This window comes from Harpegnathos saltator, unplaced genomic scaffold (assembly GCF_003227715.2).
Source record: "Harpegnathos saltator strain DR-91 unplaced genomic scaffold, Hsal_v8.6 scaffold119, whole genome shotgun sequence".
Classification (NCBI taxonomy): Eukaryota; Metazoa; Arthropoda; class Insecta; order Hymenoptera; family Formicidae; genus Harpegnathos; species Harpegnathos saltator.
Window position 1 is genome coordinate 786,459 of NW_020229894.1, and position 18,739 is coordinate 805,197.

The 18,739-nt window shown below is 48.6% G+C and overlaps 1 protein-coding gene across 1 annotated transcript in view; it reads left to right on the plus strand.

Annotated features, from left to right (window-relative positions):
• Window positions 1–3,943: 3,943 nt before the first annotated feature.
• LOC105184960 (EGF like, fibronectin type III and laminin G domains protein pikachurin) overlaps window positions 3,944–18,739 on the plus strand; it is a 110,453-nt gene continuing 95,657 nt past the window's right edge. Inside the window, exons 1-2 of the mRNA XM_011144095.3 lie at window positions 3,944–4,211; window positions 17,189–17,305. Of these exons, the coding sequence (XP_011142397.1) occupies window positions 4,097–4,211; window positions 17,189–17,305 (232 nt within the window). The 5' untranslated portion in view covers window positions 3,944–4,096. The remainder of the gene's footprint in view (window positions 4,212–17,188; window positions 17,306–18,739) is intronic.

Genomic DNA, 18,739 nt, shown 5'->3' on the forward strand with positions numbered 1-18,739 from the left:
CTAATAATACGACGGAATAAGCCATTAATATATTTTCATCAATCAACGGGCAAAATGTAATAACAGATATTCTCTCGAGAGACAATCTATCCCGCGGTATATCAGCGTATAAATCATTCAGCGCGCGAATGATAAATATGACGATTAGGATCATTGCATGCAAATCGGAGAGTCATTTGCGTCGGACGTCGTCGTGTGCCGGATACGCTGGCGGGCGATGCGACGTCGCGAAGTAGAAACAAAATAAAATCGCGATCGAAGCTATTGTGAAAAAGTGAGAGAGAGAGAGAGAGAGAGAGAGAGAGAGAGAGAGAGAGAGAGAGAGAGAGAGACAGAGGGAGAGAACGGTCGAATCCGGTCATTTGTGAAATCACGGTTGAGTTCACATCTCTGCGGGAAAAGGGATTTATTGGTACCATATCAAGGGTGAGGGATAAGCGATTCCATTTCCTGTCTAAATAACATCAGCCCGAACATTTCCATCGAACTCTGTAAACACACCACAAATCTAGATGGGGATAAATCGGTAAATAAATGAATAAATAAATAAATAAATGGGAAGAACGGACGAAAAAGTCTCGTCGCGTCGTAGTGCAGCGCGGATAAACTCTACGGTCTCGGGAAAACTTTTATTCTCCTGACATCACCGGCGCGATTAGTGACGAGTATTTTATATTATTGACACGAGATATCCGGGAGAGTGCATGCGACGTATGTAAAATGATTCCACCGTGTGTAACAATATTTGTGCAAAGTGTAAAAAAAACTGCAATTGCATCGCAGTAGCAAATATTACAGCCGTTACTTGTTGGTGTTTGTCAAAAAAAGAAAAAAAAAATCCCGGTTATAAAATATTATACGGGAGTAACGTAAAAAAAAATAGTTTTGTAGGTAGTTTTTTTTTTAACCAGATTATTTCTACGGATTTCCGGAATTAATTTACCGTGACTCTCTCGTATTGTTCTACAAACGGCTGATTCGATAATAGAACTTTGTTTGCCGACCATTTCGTACTGTCGCTTTTAATATACTCGGTGCGCTGGCTGGTTTTCATAATTTCGCGTCTGTGTGAAATTTATTTTTCTTTGATTCCACATGTCGTGTGTTGTTTCGCGTAATCGATTTGATTGCCGAGCCCGAGAAAATCGCGCGAATAAAATTTTTCCATGTCAGCTCGCTTCGGCAAATAGCATTCGGACCGCGGCTGAGAGTTCCGCGCGAAGGAAAATAACATTTCGACCGTATTTCCTAATTCCGCTTGGAAACGACAACATCGGGCCGAGGGAAAAGCCGAAGAAAGGGTTAAAGAGTGACAAATTGCGCCGCGCGATTCGATATTCGGGTGATGTCGGCGGGGCGCGACGCGATAGATGTAAACGACGTGTTTTACCTACGACTTCAGCTTTACATCGCGCGACTTCAGAATGGAAATTTCGGCCACCAAGCCCTGCCGGGGTAATCTTATCTACCGCAACTTCGCGACACCAGCCGGTGACTTAAGCCGAAACGTCAACTATCGGCTACGACAGTCGATATCGAGCTTCACGTCTACCTCGATCCCCGTCGAAATCTGGAGACGGCAGCCGGGGCAGCCGATGTAGCTCGCTTGAAACGATCGACAAACCGATTACTTAACTTTTCCGCGTATTTTACGGGAGACAGACCCTTCGAGAGATATAATTTTTATCTCGATTCTCCCCTCAAACTTCACTCACGTCGCTGGGCTGACGTGTTTTTATTCGCCGCTCCGTACGACAAATATCAATTTCCTCTTAAATTATTCCCTTATTCAATCGCAGTTGCATACGCAGAGAATGAATATCTCGTCGAGAAAGCACATGCAATTCGAGATATATTTCTCTTTTTCCTTGCTTGGTTACATGAAACCAACCTTTACTAACGGATAATGAGACTCATTCGATACGTATATTAATCCGACTTGAGCCGAGGCAGCGTGCTGTATTTTTATAGAAAATTCTTATGAAGTTTAAAAAAATCCAGCGCGGGTGGTATTAACATACATACGTCATATTTTAAAGTCGTTTGTAAGATTTGAGTTTGCCCACCGAGAGCCTACAATGACATAATCGTGTGTGAAATTGAAAGTAAAAATACAGCACGGAATAATTTGAATCACATCAGTCCGGGTTTTACATTCTGCTCGGTAATGGCAGAAAATATGAGCACGCTCGAGAAACAACACGTCGTGAAATTGTGCGAATTCAATTGAAATGTCGGAAAAAACGTACGGAATTAGAGACACACAACGGGCACAATACAGGATCGGTCAAACATTTGTCACGCGAGGAATCCGTCACACGTACGGGGGGGGGGGGGCGACGAATCGCTGATTTTAATCGACGCGGCGCGGCAAAAGTGAGATTTACGTACGGCATTAACTTCCTCTTCTCCTAACGTGGTCGTTTGAGCGCGCACACGCGTGTAATGAAATCACGCGTCCCGACGATGCTCCGAAAATTTCATTTCAACCGCGGAATGCCGTCGATTTCGTTTCGTTTTTCTCATGCGAGTTCACGCTCGCGCGTTCGCGCGCGTACATTCGCCCCGCGGCGAGAAGCTGCACGCTGTCGCTGCGACGGGAAGGGACAAACGAGTAGGGACGGCGACGACGATAAGCGAAAAATCTCATTCAAAACTCGGGTTAATATCCGCGCGCGCGCGCGCGCGCGCTCGTAGGCGGCTCGCCGCGCGTTAATCCGGCTGTTGCGGCAATTCGCCTTGCATTTTCCGCGACGCGAACATCCTGTCGGATTTCGTGCCTCCCGCGCGCGTGTTGCGTCTCGGGAGTTCTCACTGCAGAATGCGCGATTATATATCCTGTCCCTTCGCTCCGCGAATTTCACGAAGAAAAAAGAGCAGATAGGGTAGAGAGAGAGAGAGAGAGAGAGAGAGAGAGAGAGGGAGGGAGAAAGAGAAAGGCAGACACAGGGAAGAGCGGTCGGGTCGGGAGAGAAAGAGAGACGGAGTGCGAGGCGAGAAAACAACCCCTTTGTGCGAGCCCGCGGGAAATATGCATGCCCGCATTGATATGCATACGGTGTCAAGTAAATTTGCATCGGATATCGCGCGAAAATAGAGACCTATCATTTGCTATGATATAACGAGAATAGTAAACGCCGCGGATACTTTGTTACGCACACGCCATTTGCAACGGAATCGGCCGCGACCTGTGTCAATTGACGTTTTCGCGAAAAAGCGCGGAGTGATATTCGCGACGATCGCGGCGCGACATGGCCGACTCGTCGCGAGGCGTCTTCATGTATTTTGCAGATCGAGCCCCGCGAATTCTCCTTACATATTCGCCCCGGCGTTTTTAGCGCCGTCTTGCTAAAACGGAACTATCGAGCGAAGCCACGTTCGGCGAAAGGTTACACACACGTTTCATTCTCCCCCGTGACTTTTGTACACGGCAGCAAGATGGTGTCGTTGGATCAGCGGTGCGGCGAAATGAGCGAAACGCTAAGTGCCGATCCCGGCAAAGTCCTCCCGTCCGCGACGTTCTCGACGTTATTTCCGTACTCCCGGCGAATTTCATCCGCGCTTCGCGTCAGCTCGCTGCAACCCGAGCTGTAATGCACGTCCCTGAGATAAGGGTGAATTTTGCTTCACAGGGTGCTTCACAGCGGGTTTCGCGTTGTCGATCGATCGCCGCATCAGTTTGTCGCGTTGTGACGAGAGTGTCCTCGGAATTATCGGTGCGTCTTGACTCGACTGGTGCTGCTTGTCGCGAGTAATTTAGTGACTCGATCAAGAGAGGGATAGAAGGGACAGAGAGAGAGAGAGAGAGAGAGAGAGAGAGAGAGAGAGAGAGAGAGAGAGAGAGAGAGAGAGAGAGACAGAGAGAGACAGAGAGAGACAAAGAGAGACAGAGAGACAGACAGACAGACAGACAGAGAGAGAGAGAGAGAGAGAGAGAGAGAGAGAGAGAGAGAGAGAGAGAGAGAGAGAGAGAGAGAGAGAGAGAGAGGCACAGTGCCGCGTGTGCCGCGTGGTGGTCGAACACGTATTTACTGGAGCATGCGGCAATAAAGTAAGGACTCATCGACTCCAGCGCGTGCATGTTCAACGCCAAACGATGGCTGGACCACGCGTTTGCCGGCTCTTTGTCATCCTGGGATACCTGTCGCTCGTTTTGGTGCTCGCCCAGAACCCCGTGGAGGAGAAGACCACCTTCGAGGCTGCTTTCCAAGGTGAGTTTCCTTTCTTATTCGTTGTTCTGTTTATTGCGTTTTTTTATGACTGCGTGATCGTTATGCTCGATGGCGCGATATACGTACGCGATTGATATTACTGCAAAGAGAGAGAGAGAGAGAGAGAGAGAGAGAGAGAGAGAGAGGGAGGGAGAGAGAAAGCAAAACTACATATCGGGCAAAATCAGAGAGCAAAAAATTGCATGTTCTCGGGGCGAAAAACGTTTCCATATGCGACTGCTGTTACAATTAACAATGAAACCCGCGTTGATATTCATGTGAACAGAAATGAGATTCTGTCTGAATTATATATACTGCGCTCTTCTGCGCAAAATGCCCGTAACGAAGGGTGACGAGATACCTGTGCATGCGTCTCATAAACAATTCAGTGGACTTTGCGCGAAAGTCGAAATAAGAAAGTTTAGAAATATTAAGGGTGAAGGGAAGAAGGCACGAGGATTATTTTATATAGCGAGGAACAGCTTACGGCGCGCTTTTTGGTCTTACCGTATCTTATCGTAACTCGAGGCTGACTAAAAGTTTTGGTAACGATCCGCTGTTTATGAGGGGTTTTCGGAGCTCACAGAGCTCCGACTCTCTTTCCATCTTGCCCCTCTCTTTCTCCGTTTTTCCTTCGCACTTTATTCTCGCACCTGGTCACCGCGAGATAAGCACATTCTGTCATATTTGAACACAATCGCGCGATAAAACGGACAAAGTAGGTATCCGCTCGTGACCTCCCTTTTCGAGACTCGTGTATTTTCTTCCCTTCTTCATTTTCCATCGATTAGCTCGAATTATCGATCTCGAATGTGCCACTTTAAATAATTGAGAGCACGCTTCCAAAAGAGCCCATATCGAAAATCCATATCCAATCGGTGGAAAGTTGACGACAACGTCGCTCTCGACAACTTCCACGCGAAAAGTTTGCACGTGCGGAATGGAGGCGAGCAGCGCCCGCGCCTGGCCTCCATTATCTCGAGAATTTTTCGTAGATTTGCCCGCGGATTCGCACTCGCACGCGTGCGTTGCTCTCAATGAAGCGAACGGGTAATATTTGAGAAATCACCGCGCGATCTCGCGCGACCGACCGGGAAAACTCCCCGTTGTTGCTGCGCTCGCGAGGGCGCGAGGGCAGCGAGCCGAAATTCGCGGGATGAAAAAAAGGGCCGAGTCGACGAAATATTTTGCGCGAGTCAGTGAAATATCTGCCTGCCGACCGGCCGGCCGCGGACTGTATCCAGTTAATTGTAGCCTTCGTATCGATCCTCTCTCGAGCACGAGAGAGCGTCGGGGATCGAGTCGCACGAAAATGTTCACAATTTCCAAGCTCCCGTGTGCAAACACTTGCGACCGCTCGCAGCCCGTCCTTCCCGTCCGCCCTCCCTTCTCGCTGACGACGACCGGCTTTTGCTTTCACAGCGCGTCCGTGCATTTGAATATTCAAAATACTCGGAGAATTTAGCACAAATGCCTTTCGACGAGTGTGTCAATATGTACGCGCCTACTTGCGAGCCGGCCAAACCGCGACGACGCTAATCGCATTAGCATGCGATCGGCAACGGGTTATTAATACGCTTGCGCTTTTAATTAGCGCAACTTGATGTCTGCTTTGTCGCGCGCTCTCTCTCTCTCTCTCTCTCTCTCTCTCTCTCTCTCTCTCTCTCTCTCTCTCTCTCTCTCTCTCTGTCTCTCTCGCGATCATCATCGGCACGCCCGCGCACCGCAATAAATGCGCCGCGCAATCAGCGACAGACAAAGCAGGTCCGATGATGCACGACGACGTCGAGCGCGATAATTCGAGTTTCGCATTGTTCCGTCGTATTTACTTACGGTCCGGCTAGAATGCGCGAGACGATGAAATATGTGCTTGCATATTTATACACTGTCGGAACTTCAATTACCGTTTCGCCTTAAACGAGAGCTTAGGAGTTAATAGAGCGTGCGTGCGAGATACCGGAGTGGCGCCCGAGTGTCTCAACGTGAGCGAGAGAATAAATCTGACGTGTGTGTGTGTGTGTACGGAGTACAAGAGTGAGTTATCGCTCGAAATCGATTTCGCAGATTCAAGCGTACATTCGCGACATCAAATCCGCCGCAAAAAGTTGAAGAAAGAAAAATACGTTGATCCTCTCCCTCCCTCCCTCTCTCTCTCTCTCTCTCTCTCTCTCTCTCTCTCTCTCTCTCTCTTTTTCTTTCCATCCGGATACGTTGTGAATGAGCCGCATTGTCCAGTACGAACTGTGTAATCGTTTAACGCGTCAACGCGTCCCTTGGACGTTCAAGGAGGGCGTTCCGGGAGCGAGAGCATAATTGATAGATTAATCGAATCAATCAATGAGAAACGATAATGTTAGATTGAGGTTGCGTCGCCGTAGCGCGTCGATCGCGCGCTGTATCGTACGTCAGCATCCCGGCATCCCGGCAGATGACCGAAACGCAATGATCCGATGATAAAAGTAATCGACACATCGGGTGCCGTGCGCGTTAAATTGAATTATACGCGGCCCATACGAATGAATTGAATTCCAGCAAAGCCCCGGCGTTATTGCGCGCGCGGAGCTATTCGGCGGATTCGTTGCGGCCGCGCAAGTATTTATGCAACATTTACGATCGATTAATGCGCCAGACGGTGGAAATCGATACACCCGTCCCGCCAAAGGCTATTAGAGCTTTATATTTCCGCCATTTTCTACGACCGACATCGCTCGGTGTACCCTATTGAGTTCTTTCCCCCCTCCCCTCCCTTCCCCCTCCTCTTCTCCCTGCCTCTGTCTCTCCTTCTCCTTCGATCTCGGCTGCCAATATTCCAATGGCAATAACGCGTAATAATACCGACGGAGACTTTTCGCCACGAGCCGCGCGCGCGCGCGCGGACACATCGACACGCTGTGTGCGAGTGTTGAAAACGGATCCCTTTGAGATTATTTCGCGCGGAAAAGGGTCGCCGGCCGTCTCCTTTGTCGGCCGGGTGAAATTGATAATTATATCGCGAAGCAGCGATACGCGCGATACGAGGCGCGCGTCGCGGGCGCGGATATCGCGCACTTGCGAGGCGAATCCCGAGAGGGAATTTGGCTTCTGTATTAACCCCGCAAGTCCCGTCGAACTTGAAGGACCCATGGAGAATCTTGGGTTATATACACACTGCGCGCGGTATCGCGCGCTACCTCGATGTTACCGGTATTAGACGGTTAAATCAACATTCGCGAGACTCGCGGACTAGTTTACAAAGTCCGCACTCGCAATTATAAATTATTTACGATCTTAGGTGAAAAGTATAATTGGTTGCCGCTTCGTATTTATGAGCTGTTATACTCGGCTTGGATGAATATTTCTTGCTGCGTAGCCGCATCAGCGAAGCCCGACAAACAATTACAGATTCATGGGGCCGTAATTATTTTTCGAACGATAACGGTCGGATGAATATCGGTCGGAACTTCCATCTGCTTGTTCTCGGAAAGTTCCTCCAAACTTGTCCGAGCCCGAAACTTCAATCGATGATTACAATAACAAACGATTTCACGCACTTGACAGAGTGAAGCAATGTATCGCTGCCCGCGTCCCGGCGACTCGCGCGTCCTTCATCTGACTTCCAGGTACGTCCTGTATCCCCACCGCTCCGTTCCGGCGTTCCGGATACTCGTCGTTGTATTGACACGCACCGACACTCGCGCGGATACAACGGAGAAGTGCGCGCGTTAATCAACACGATGCCGACGAGAGCCTGATTATTTCACGGGCCCGACGAGATATTTGGCGCTATTCCACGCGAATGTGATAAGTGCCGCGCAGTGCATCGCGCGCCGCGATGCACTCGTAGCTCGTCAGCTCGTTCCGTAATGACTCGTACGAAGAGGCTCGCAACACTCGACAATACCAGAACAACGAGCAAAAAGTGCCTCGTCATCCCGCATGAATCGCGCCAGCCATGGTCGCTCGCGAGTGATCAAAACAATCAACAACAAACTTACCTTCGTGCGTCGCGGGCTTTTTCCAGTGCTTTCATTACGTGCCGAGCCGGAGGGAGCGAGATGCGCGTATATCGGTGAGTTTTAGCTAGAGTTGCCGGATGTGTCCTCCTTTGGGAAGGATTCTCCTTCTTTTTAATTAAAATTTCCATGTCTCGGCAAGGATGCTATTTGTCTTTCTCAGCACCGCATTCAAATTTTTTCCTTTTCTTGTCAAACGTGCTTCACGTCACAGTGACTTATCTTATAGTTACTACCTCTCGGATAACATTTTTGTAAAATTATATGCGAAATGTGTAATATGTGCTGTTGAGAAAATTGACGGACGGCGTTCCACCCCGACGACCTTTTATTTGCTCCTCAACATTTTCGGCTCCTCGTGTTTTTCGCCTACCAATTCACAAATCTGGCAACCCTAGCTTTTAGCTATCGTTCTCCTCGTCGGGTGCTTAAGATATTTCGTCGGTCAGTGAAATATTTAATCGGGCTGTCATCGTTAACGCATTAATTGACAAGCGATCGAGTCGTACTCGCGCCAGTGTCAACGGAGTTGAGCATCCGGAGTGCTACGACACGGGGCAACGATTCAGCAGGATGCTGAATCGGGAAACCAGGTTGAAGGACGCAGGACGTCCTGGGTCGCTCATTAATATTTCCAGGTGTGTAAAATTATTCATTGTACAAGAAGCTTCCGATTTGAAACTGATGTTTGATAAATTTGTCGAGAATGAAGAAGCAACCGTGCCGGAATTTAGGCCGGCATTCATAGTTCATTATTTGTCAAATGGCTATAATTTCATGAATCACTGATTAGTCATCGATCTGCACCTGCACTCGCGTTCTCCCGACCGGATATATATTATGTTGAATTAAATATTATATAAATACAATCGGAATATTGATCTAAATAGAACCGAATAATAACCCGCGAACACGACTTTGTAATTAATTGTGCTCTCAATCAAAGATCGTAAATAATTGCCAGCTATCGATTTTACAAAATTGGCGATTACTCGTTAGCCCGGCAAATTCCACGGAATTCGCAGCGTTAATGTGGAAGCAAGATTTCAACTCGGAATCCGGAGATTCTCGTTTCTCTTCAGTTTCCCCTTCGCGACTCGCGATTTCCGCTTCTCGATCGTCGGTTCTCGTAAATGCTCGATACACAATACGTCGGACGTTTAATCTTCAATTTCTTACTCTCCAGGCTTCCAATAGTCGACTTTCAGAGCTCTCGATTTTCAATTCTCGATTCTTAGTAGCCCGTTATCGGCTGCAAACTATTCCTATCTCGCGACTTTCGGTCCTTGATTCCCAACTCGTTACCTATAATGCGTTTAAGCTGTTCATAAATATCACGCTCGAAAACCAAGTGCTTTGTGTGAGAAAGATTCATTGGCAAACACGGTATTATTGAAACGATAAATACACATTCGCGCCTTCGGTCACATCCGCGTGTCTCACAGGAGAACTGACACAAGCGACAAGTAAAGCCGCAGCAAATTATTGCGAGAATTCCTAAAAAAAATCCCCGAGCTCAGCGGACGTCTTCCTAACGTGTTGTTGTATACGGAACAGCGTCATGGACGTCATAGAGTCAGAGTTTTCGCGGAGAGTGGGAGGGGGGTCATTCGTACGTTTATCGCGAAAGTTTGGCGGGCATTATAGATCGCGCTGAACTTTCCAGATTTGCGCGGGGAACAAATTGTATATGCTGCAACTCTAATAACTCATAATGCACGGAATAGCACGACACACGGAGTCACATCACGAAACGTTACATACGCGTTCGTGCTCGCGATCGTTAGAGAGAGAGAGAGAGCGAAAGAACGAGAGAGAGAGAGAGAGAGAGAGAGAGAGAGAGAGAGAGAGAGAGAGAGAGAGAGAGAGAGATTCCCCATGCGTTTTACGACGGGCGTTCGCATAATTTCTCGCGTACCGCCGTTATTCTCAGAAAGTTCGTCCCGCTACACTCTCTCTCTCTCAGTCTCTCCCTGCCGTTCCATCTGTCTTTCTCGTTCTCGCCCGTTGCGCCTAAAGGGCAGTAACCGCCTACGATATTAATCGCGCGCTACCCATTAGCAAATGGGTCCTGCGTGGGCTGCTCGCTAACAGAGGGAGGTATGCACGCGAGCGTTCGCCATTAACATTAACGCGCCCCTTCCGCGCCGCTACGCACGCAATTCACGCGTAAACCGTTCGCGCGTACTGTTGTTTAACGCATTCCGGCCCATTAAAAGTCGTTCACGCGCGCACGATAGAGAGAGAGAGAGAGAGAGAGAGAGAGAGAGAGAGAGAGAGAGAGAGAGAGAGGGTGAAAAGCAAGGCACGGGAAGCGATAATACCCTGCCGCTGGCCGACCTCCTCCGTGGCAGCGTTGATTAAGAGAGCGACGAGAAGCGAGATAGACGTCGCGGATAATATGAGCGGGTCAATTTACTGGAAGTTCAAAGATTGGCCGATTAAAAAAGTACCGTCATATAAAGGTCATATTCCCGACTACTCCCGACGGTGATTAAAGCTTTAAAACGAGCAGTCGAACGTCTCGACCAGGCAGCGTGCGCGAGCGCGCTCGCTACGGAATTAAAAATTGCGCAGCTGCCGCGTCGTTGTCATCTTCCGGAGCAACGTTGCGAGCGAATGTGACGTCGGTCGTCGGCATGTGTTTGATATCGCACGGTATTATGTTCTTTGTCCCCTCTCGCCCTTTATCCGGCCCTTTCCTCTCGCAACATTTTCCGCGTTGAGGCATACACAATTTGAAATTTCCCGTCACACGTCGAACGCGTTGCCGGAAAGTTCGATGTGTGGCGCATGCAGATGATACGAAAGTTCGCGATAAATGTCGGACAAAGTAGAAAGAACGAGCAAAGTGGAAAGCGCGCGGAAGCGAGTTCGCGAAGGGGAGAAAGATCCAACTTGCATTACTCTCGGTGGGTATTAATATTAATACGTCGGCGCGATTTACGATTTACGGTCGAGTGCATTCATACTTGACTCTTGAACAATTGCAATTCTTTCTCTCAGACAAACGAGGCCTCGGTCAAAGGGCTAGTCGAGGACTCTCAGGCAATCGATACGCAATTTAGGTTAATTTCATCAGGATGCGTCGTCTTTGTGCACAAAAGAGGCGGCCGCTTTCTCGCTTTCTTATCCAGCCTAGCCCGGATTCATCGGCTTCTTAGCTTGAGATTTATGCGCATCGTAAATGTGTGCGCGTCGTTCTCCCGATGACATTTAGGTAACTGTGCGCTCTTCGCGCGCGACGCGATTGCGACAGCGTGATTCGGCCGTTTCATTTCGCGGATTGCGCACGCTACTCCTCGTGAATAGCGACACACTGGACACCGTTAATGCACTCGATTGTGCTTAGCGTACGTTAGCGATTATAGCGACCCGCTAGTTGGCTGCTTATACGACTGTTAGCAGCAGCGCAGCAGGACGATTATGTATGTCGCGGCATTGTCGGACCGGCATAGCGGCCGCGCTCGCGTCGCCGTTGCGTTGCCTCGAATCAAAACCAAGACCCCTATATTGTACTTAAGCCCATGCACACAACGTAGTTTGCGTAGTCCACATGTACGTACGCGGCCCGGCCAAATCGCATACAGCCGGCATACGTCAGGTCGCACATATGTGTCCCCCGAGTGGTCCATTAACTCGCCGCCACCTTCATCAGCGGGCGATTCACAAAAGGCGCCGCGGCGCGAGTCCTCCGCGAGGAATTCGAATTTATATGGCTTGTTTTTAGCCGGAGTGGCTGGTAAGAGAAAACTCGGCCGATTGTTCGATCGATCGGTTCCCGCTGATTATATAACTCAATCGACGGTTCAACCACGAAAAGTAAGATAAATAAATGCAATTCGAGACGCGCGCGTATATTTCGCTTGCTTTTGCAAGCTCCCCGTTGGCCGTGCGATCGATTTTCCGAATGCAATTAATTATACTTTGTACATAACTCAATGAGATGAATTAGTATTATAGCACCGGTCATTGATCACACACACACACACACACACACACACACACACACACACACACACACACACACACACACACACAGTATTCGACACGTTAACTTCGCTGGATTACACGTCGCGAATATTTAAATGTGAGATTTCGTTACAAATTGAGGCAGGCTGGATTTTCAGCGAAATATATAAATTTAAATTTGACGCGGGGAATCTGTCATTAAAATTATCGTGCGTTGAAATGCATTTTTAATGCGTACAATGCATATTTCAATGTGCATTAAAATGGCGCATTAAAATGTACAATGCCGATAAAAATCATACGTGCAATTATACAGCAAAATATCGGATATTTCATTGCGTCCGTGCGGCGCACGCGGCATGCAATTCTCAGCGATGGCGCACGTTAATTTGACGATACGCGATCGTTCGCGCGACCGTTGTCTTTGTCCTCTGCGTATCCACGTCACACAGCGTCCCTCTATATCCTCGTCCACGTAACGTGTCGCGTCCCGCGGGTTCGCGCGAAAATTTATCCGGGTAACGAGAGCTCCAATATTTCCCGAAAGTCCGGCTAATTACCCAGGCGCTCGGTGTACTCGGATATCAATATCTCTAGTCTAAGCCCACTGCATCTCCGCCGAAAGTGTGTCTCCAATGTCCTTCGGATTTAGTTTCCGGCCAGAGAGAGAGAGAGAGAGAGAGAGAGAGAGAGAGAGAGAGAGAGCTACGGCGCGCGCGCGCGCGCGCTATCCGAAAATTATTAATCCTGAGCGAAGAAGTCTAAGGGCCGGAGCACAGACTTCTGCACAACGCATAAGAGAATCGACAAATCAGAGTCCTTCATTTCTGTCCTGAGGAGGGAAATGAAGAAAACTAATTGGTTTATTCTCTTACGCGTTATGTATTATGTGTTATGCAAAAGCCTGTGCTCTTGCCCTAAGACGGACGCGCCGTATCACGTGGCGTATCGCGGAAGAAGAGAATCGCGCTCTTCGCTTCGATTATGCATATGCACGGTTAACGGATCCCGTCGGCGTCGTTGAAACGTTCGCACAGTCCCGTCGAGATACGCGGCGGGATATTTTTACACGGAAGAATCGATCGAAACATGTGCTCTAGACACGTCTGATAATTCGTCTTATATTTAATTGTCGACGAGGAAGAATAAAGCGCGATTAAAGTGCGATGAAACGACCGAATAGGTTCGGTATCGGGCGGTACCGCCGTGTGCGAGGGAGACGAAGCGGGGGAAGGGGGAGGGCTGGAGGCAGTAGAGGGAAAACAATCGAGGGAATGAAAATCCCAGGGATGGAGGATACGCGCGGGCCGGGAGTGCAACATGCGTGTTCGCCGCGAGCGAGCATGTGCGACCCGAGACGGTCGGTCGAGGCGAAAACGAACAAAACCATTTCATCGCATTCTACCTGCCGGCGCGGCGCGGCGTCGCACAACATCGGTTTTATTGCGCGGCCCCCGGTGCATCGACAAGTCAAGTACAACGCGATATATATTTCCCGCCGGCGTTTTCGCTTCATGAAAATAATGCCGCTTTTTTCGCCGACCGGCTGCCGGCTTTTCGTCAAGAATAAACATATACGCGAGCCTGGCCGAGCCGGATATTGGAATTTTCAATGCTTGTCGTCCTGCGCCCCGGCAGCGCTGCTAGCCCGATCGCGGTAGGTAGAACGACGCATCGGGGTGCAACGAGTCGTGTGATTCATCGCGAAACGCACCGCGATGCGATGCGATGCGATGCGATGCGACGCGATGCGATGCGATGCGATGCGATGCGATGCGATGCGATGCGATGCGATGCGAGCTTCGGCATGCGTCGTTGCGCACATTCGGCAGCGGCGGATTTCGCGCCTCTCGGCGCGTCGCAGTCGCTCGCTTCCTTACGCTCGAGGACGCGCGCGCTCATTTTATTAATTTCTCGTTATGCAAATGAGAGAAACGCTCGGCACTTGGCGCTCGGCTGGAATCTCACCCTTGCTCTTTTTCTCCCCCTTTCCGTGTGAATTTTTAAAAATTCCTTCCCACCTTCTCCGCCGCCTCCTTCTTCGCCTCCCCCCTCCCTCCCGCCATATTGCACCTGGAAATGAAACGCACATCGCGTTATATATTTGATCGCGTGGCACTAGCGCGCGAGATTCTCCGCGCGGACGAGTAGCGTTCACGATCGCAGTGTACGGTAAACACGCCACTCTGTTTGCCGTTCAATTACGTCTCCTGTTTTAGCACGGCAAACACCCATAAGAAGCCATACAAAAAGTTGAAAGTTCCTCTCATGACGCTCTGAATATAAGATCGATGCGGTGTGTTTACCGCGTGTTTGCGTCGCGCGCTGCGCCGGCCTCTAAATCAGATTAGAAGTTCGTGCGCGGCCAACCTTGTTCCTGGCGCTTTTTTTTTATCCGCCCTGCAAGGTGAATGATTACCGCGGTTTTTAAACGACGGAATTAAGAGCCCATTAAGCACTTGTATCTTGCATCGCGCGCATCGATTTTACATTGGCGGTTTTAAGTGACGCGCGACGGCCGGAGAGCTTCCTAAAGTTCAAGATATTCCGCGATGATATTAATATTCGAGAATGTAAAATGCGTTTTGTCCAAACGCTCTTTTTCTCCGTCTCTACCTTTCTCTCTCTCGCTCTCTCTCTTTCTCTCTCTCTCTCTCTCTCTCTCTCTCTCTCTCTCTCTCTCTCTGTCTGTCTGTCTGTCTTGTGAGCGAGCGAGCTGTGTCCAATAATACAACATTTCGACCGTCAGTGCGTTCTATACAAAGTTTAGTTAACAAGCACTTTCATTAAGCTAAAATTAAGTGCGAAATATACGAATTACGTATGCATGTGTGCAAATTGAAAGGTCCGCACACGAAATTGAATGCGCTTTATTTTCATTCGCGACGCCAAGTCCGAAGAACGAGTTCGCTCGAAATAAAAACGCCATGAATTTTACTGTATTCAGCGTAATGCACTTTTTATCGGATCTTTTATTTGCTGCACGTCTGCTCATGTCCCACCGCGACTCTTCGTTATATATATGTGTATACACACGTATGTGTATATATATATACATATTTTATATATCCATATATAAATATGGATATATATGATATACGCACGAGCATCGCTATTTATAATGTTCCGCGAAATCGTCGAGGGGCACAATATTATTAACGACGTTTAATATATACCAATATCACTGGAGTTATGTACCTTATATCGTTGCGCATTTACCGGATATTCTTATCACGACGTGCGACCGCCGCTTACATTTTCCAATTCTCACTTCCGGCGCGGAATCGTGCGTGGTATATTATGCGCGGTAATTCGCCGCGTTTGCACACGGGAGAGGGGAAAGGGAAAACGGACAGGAAAAAAGGAAAAAAGGAAAAAGTAAAACGAACGACAACAAAAACAAAGAAAGAAAACACCGTCGGTACGTGTTGCAACACTGCGAGAACAATTAATTTATTGCCACTCGCGAAGCATTTTCATGGTAAATTTCAGCGTTTGCATAACCGGTCGGCCGCGCTGCTTGACAAAATGTCAACACCGACATTTTTAATCCCGCCGGACAGACGCGCTGGGGGCGAGTGCTAATCGCTCGCGATTAAAAACGATGTAGAATTATTATCGAATCTCATTTTCTTCGTTTTCTCCTCCTCCTCCTCCTCCTCCTTTTTCTCCCTTGCGTTTTGCGTTATTAAGGCTGCCTTGTCGTACTTTTAATTCTTCTTCCGAAACTCGCGTCTTCCGCTCTCGTCATTCGCGATTTCGCTCGCGCGTTGCGCGCGCGATATCTCGAAAATTCTCGCGCCGCAAGGCATCGATGACTTTAATCCCCTTTTTTGTCACACGGATAGGCACGCGCGCATGCACACGTACATACGCAGCGTAATGGAAAATTAATTATCGCGCTGTCATTTCGGGCATCATGTGTCGCGTGTACGTCGCGGTTTATTCCCCGCGGAGAAGCTCCTTTCCCCCCCTTCCCCGAGCTTGTTTTTACATACACGACGTTACGAAACGTGGGATTAAACAAAATGAAATTACGATGAGGCAAAATTGTTGCGCGCGCTGCGGTCGCTTCGATGGCATTCGGCCGCCCCTGCGCGCAATATGTCCCGCCATTAATCTCGCACGACTTCGCTCCTCGCGCCTCAGGTATTATTATACGCCGCCATAATATGCGCCCGTAAGAAAAATCCTAATTAAAGTTAATTAAACGTCGGCACAAAGGCCTGGAATTCGCGAAATTCGTGGCCGCGAATTCGTGAGGTTGCGGACTCGCGCTGAGAAACGAACACAAATGTCCGGACGTGACCACGTGAGATCAAGACGCGTCTTATTTTTCCCGCCGTTGAAAAGCCCCGATCTCTTCACATGGCGCGCGCGCGTGCAACATCGCGAATGAATCAGCGAATAATCACCACCGGCGGTAACGAACGGCAACCATGAAAATTGAATTATTCATCAACTTGACACGTAGCACGGCTGTCGCAGAATTAATATCAAAGAATAAATATTTGATGCCTGCTCTCCTCCCCCCCTCTCTCTCTCTCTGTGTTCCGGGCCCCTCTCGCAGTTATTAATGAAAGCTCTAATTAATTAAACAGGAGATTCGCTCGTGTGCTCCCCCATATCGTTTAATGCGATGCGTTAAGCCGCGGCGTTTACACGCGACCAACCGACCGAACGAAACTCGCGGTGTTTTTCGGTGTCGTTGCGTCTCGCAGCGCAGACACGCGGGCGGCGATTTTTGCGCTTGCCGATCTCGCGATGCAACCGAAGTTGGCAGAACGTGTACGGTGCAAACACGCATTAGATGCGGGAAGACGGGGGCAGGAGGGAATGCGCGCGTTTCGCAGCTCTCCGCCGCGCGCGCGCGAAGCCCGCGTTGTGTTCCGTTGTTCCGTGCCGTTCCGTCCCGTTCCGTCCCGTTGTTCCTCCCTTTGTCCGTTCGCACCGGCCTGAACTCCCACGACACGCATAACTTACTCACGTCCCCGTTTCCTCGCCGTGTTTCAGGAAGATGCGGGCACGGCTCGCCGTGCGAGCAGCTCTGCTACGAACTCCACGACGGCATGTACGAGTGCGACTGCAGGGATGGCTACATTCTTCATAAAAATGGATACAGTTGCGCCGGTGAGTAGTAGTCGATTCGCGATCCTTATCCCCGTGACCGCGGCCGCAGCCCCGCGGTCGCCGCGGCGATTCGCATTCATGAGACGCGGCTCCGGGCGCGTCTTTGATTTCCCTAATAAAATTTCGCGCTGGCCGACGGCGCCGCCGCGCGCGGCCATGTTGCGTCAAGTGTCTCGCGTTTTGATTTCGTTCCTATCGATATTATCGGTAGCGAATTTCGCCGCAGCCCCCCGGGAGTGCTCCCCGCGAGCGCAACCTCTCTCACACCCCTGGACCGTTATTACGATTATCTCCAGATATTACGAGTAATGTATTTTTTTTTCTTTTTCATATCTGACGTAATTTCATGTCCGGTTGCGCGCGCGTCCGGTGAACACGAGCCGGTGCGACAAATATCCCCGGTTGAAATCTCGCTTGAACATTAACCCTGCGAATTCCAAGTGTCCAAGTGTATTTAACTCTCCGTTGCTCGCTATTTCCAACAGATACACGTTACGGGCTACAATGTGGCGCCGTTGCTGTAGCAACGGTCTCTCAAGGGTTCTTGTTCATCGCGATACTCACTCATTAATGTGTTTTTTGCCGTTCTCTGTGTACTTTTGTGTCTGGCCTGATCGGCCAAGTGTTAACGAAAGAAAAATCGTTTCAGAAGAAGATTAGTAGGGGAAATTAGTGTATCTTTAACCCTTTGAAGCACAGCGGCGCTTTGGAGTGCCACCTTTTTTGTTTCCTTTTATTACGTTTTTCAGGTATAAAACACTCGATTTTCTTGCTGTTTTTTGGGTTTTCATTCGAGTATTATGTTATTAAGTATGTTGTAATGTGTAATTCTCATAAATTGTTTATGAAATTGTTTATGTAAATAGTTAAATGCAAGAAAACAGTGTCTTTTGTACAAAAAATTCGTGTCAGAGAGAACAATTATAGCTATATGGATGGTGACAATTGGTATCCTGCGGTTTTCGAGGTTTACGCCGATTACGAATCCGGGGTCAGAATTTCGAAATTCAAAATGGCAGATCCAATATGGTGAACAAAAATGTTCAAAATCCTTCGATTTCGACAGAAATAGATACATGGAGTTTTTTGGGTGGCTGATAACGAATTTGTTATTAGATTTCCGAAATTCAAAATGGTGGATCCGATATGGCGGATAAAAATTTTCAAAATTTTTCAATTCCGATGAAAATGTGTTTCTGGGGTCGTTTGAATCACTGACTTTTTTCAAAAAGATTTGATATCATAATTTTGAAATTTAGAATACAATTTAGTTGGAAATAGTAGATGCATTCGTATTTTCAACGTTTTTTACTTTTCCGCGATCAGATTTCTGAAATAATCGACACAATAAGGAAATAAGGAAATTTTATAACTTATTCTAATAAGCTGCCTAATTGTTGGAATAAAATATTTCCAAGAAATAAAACGGCTAAA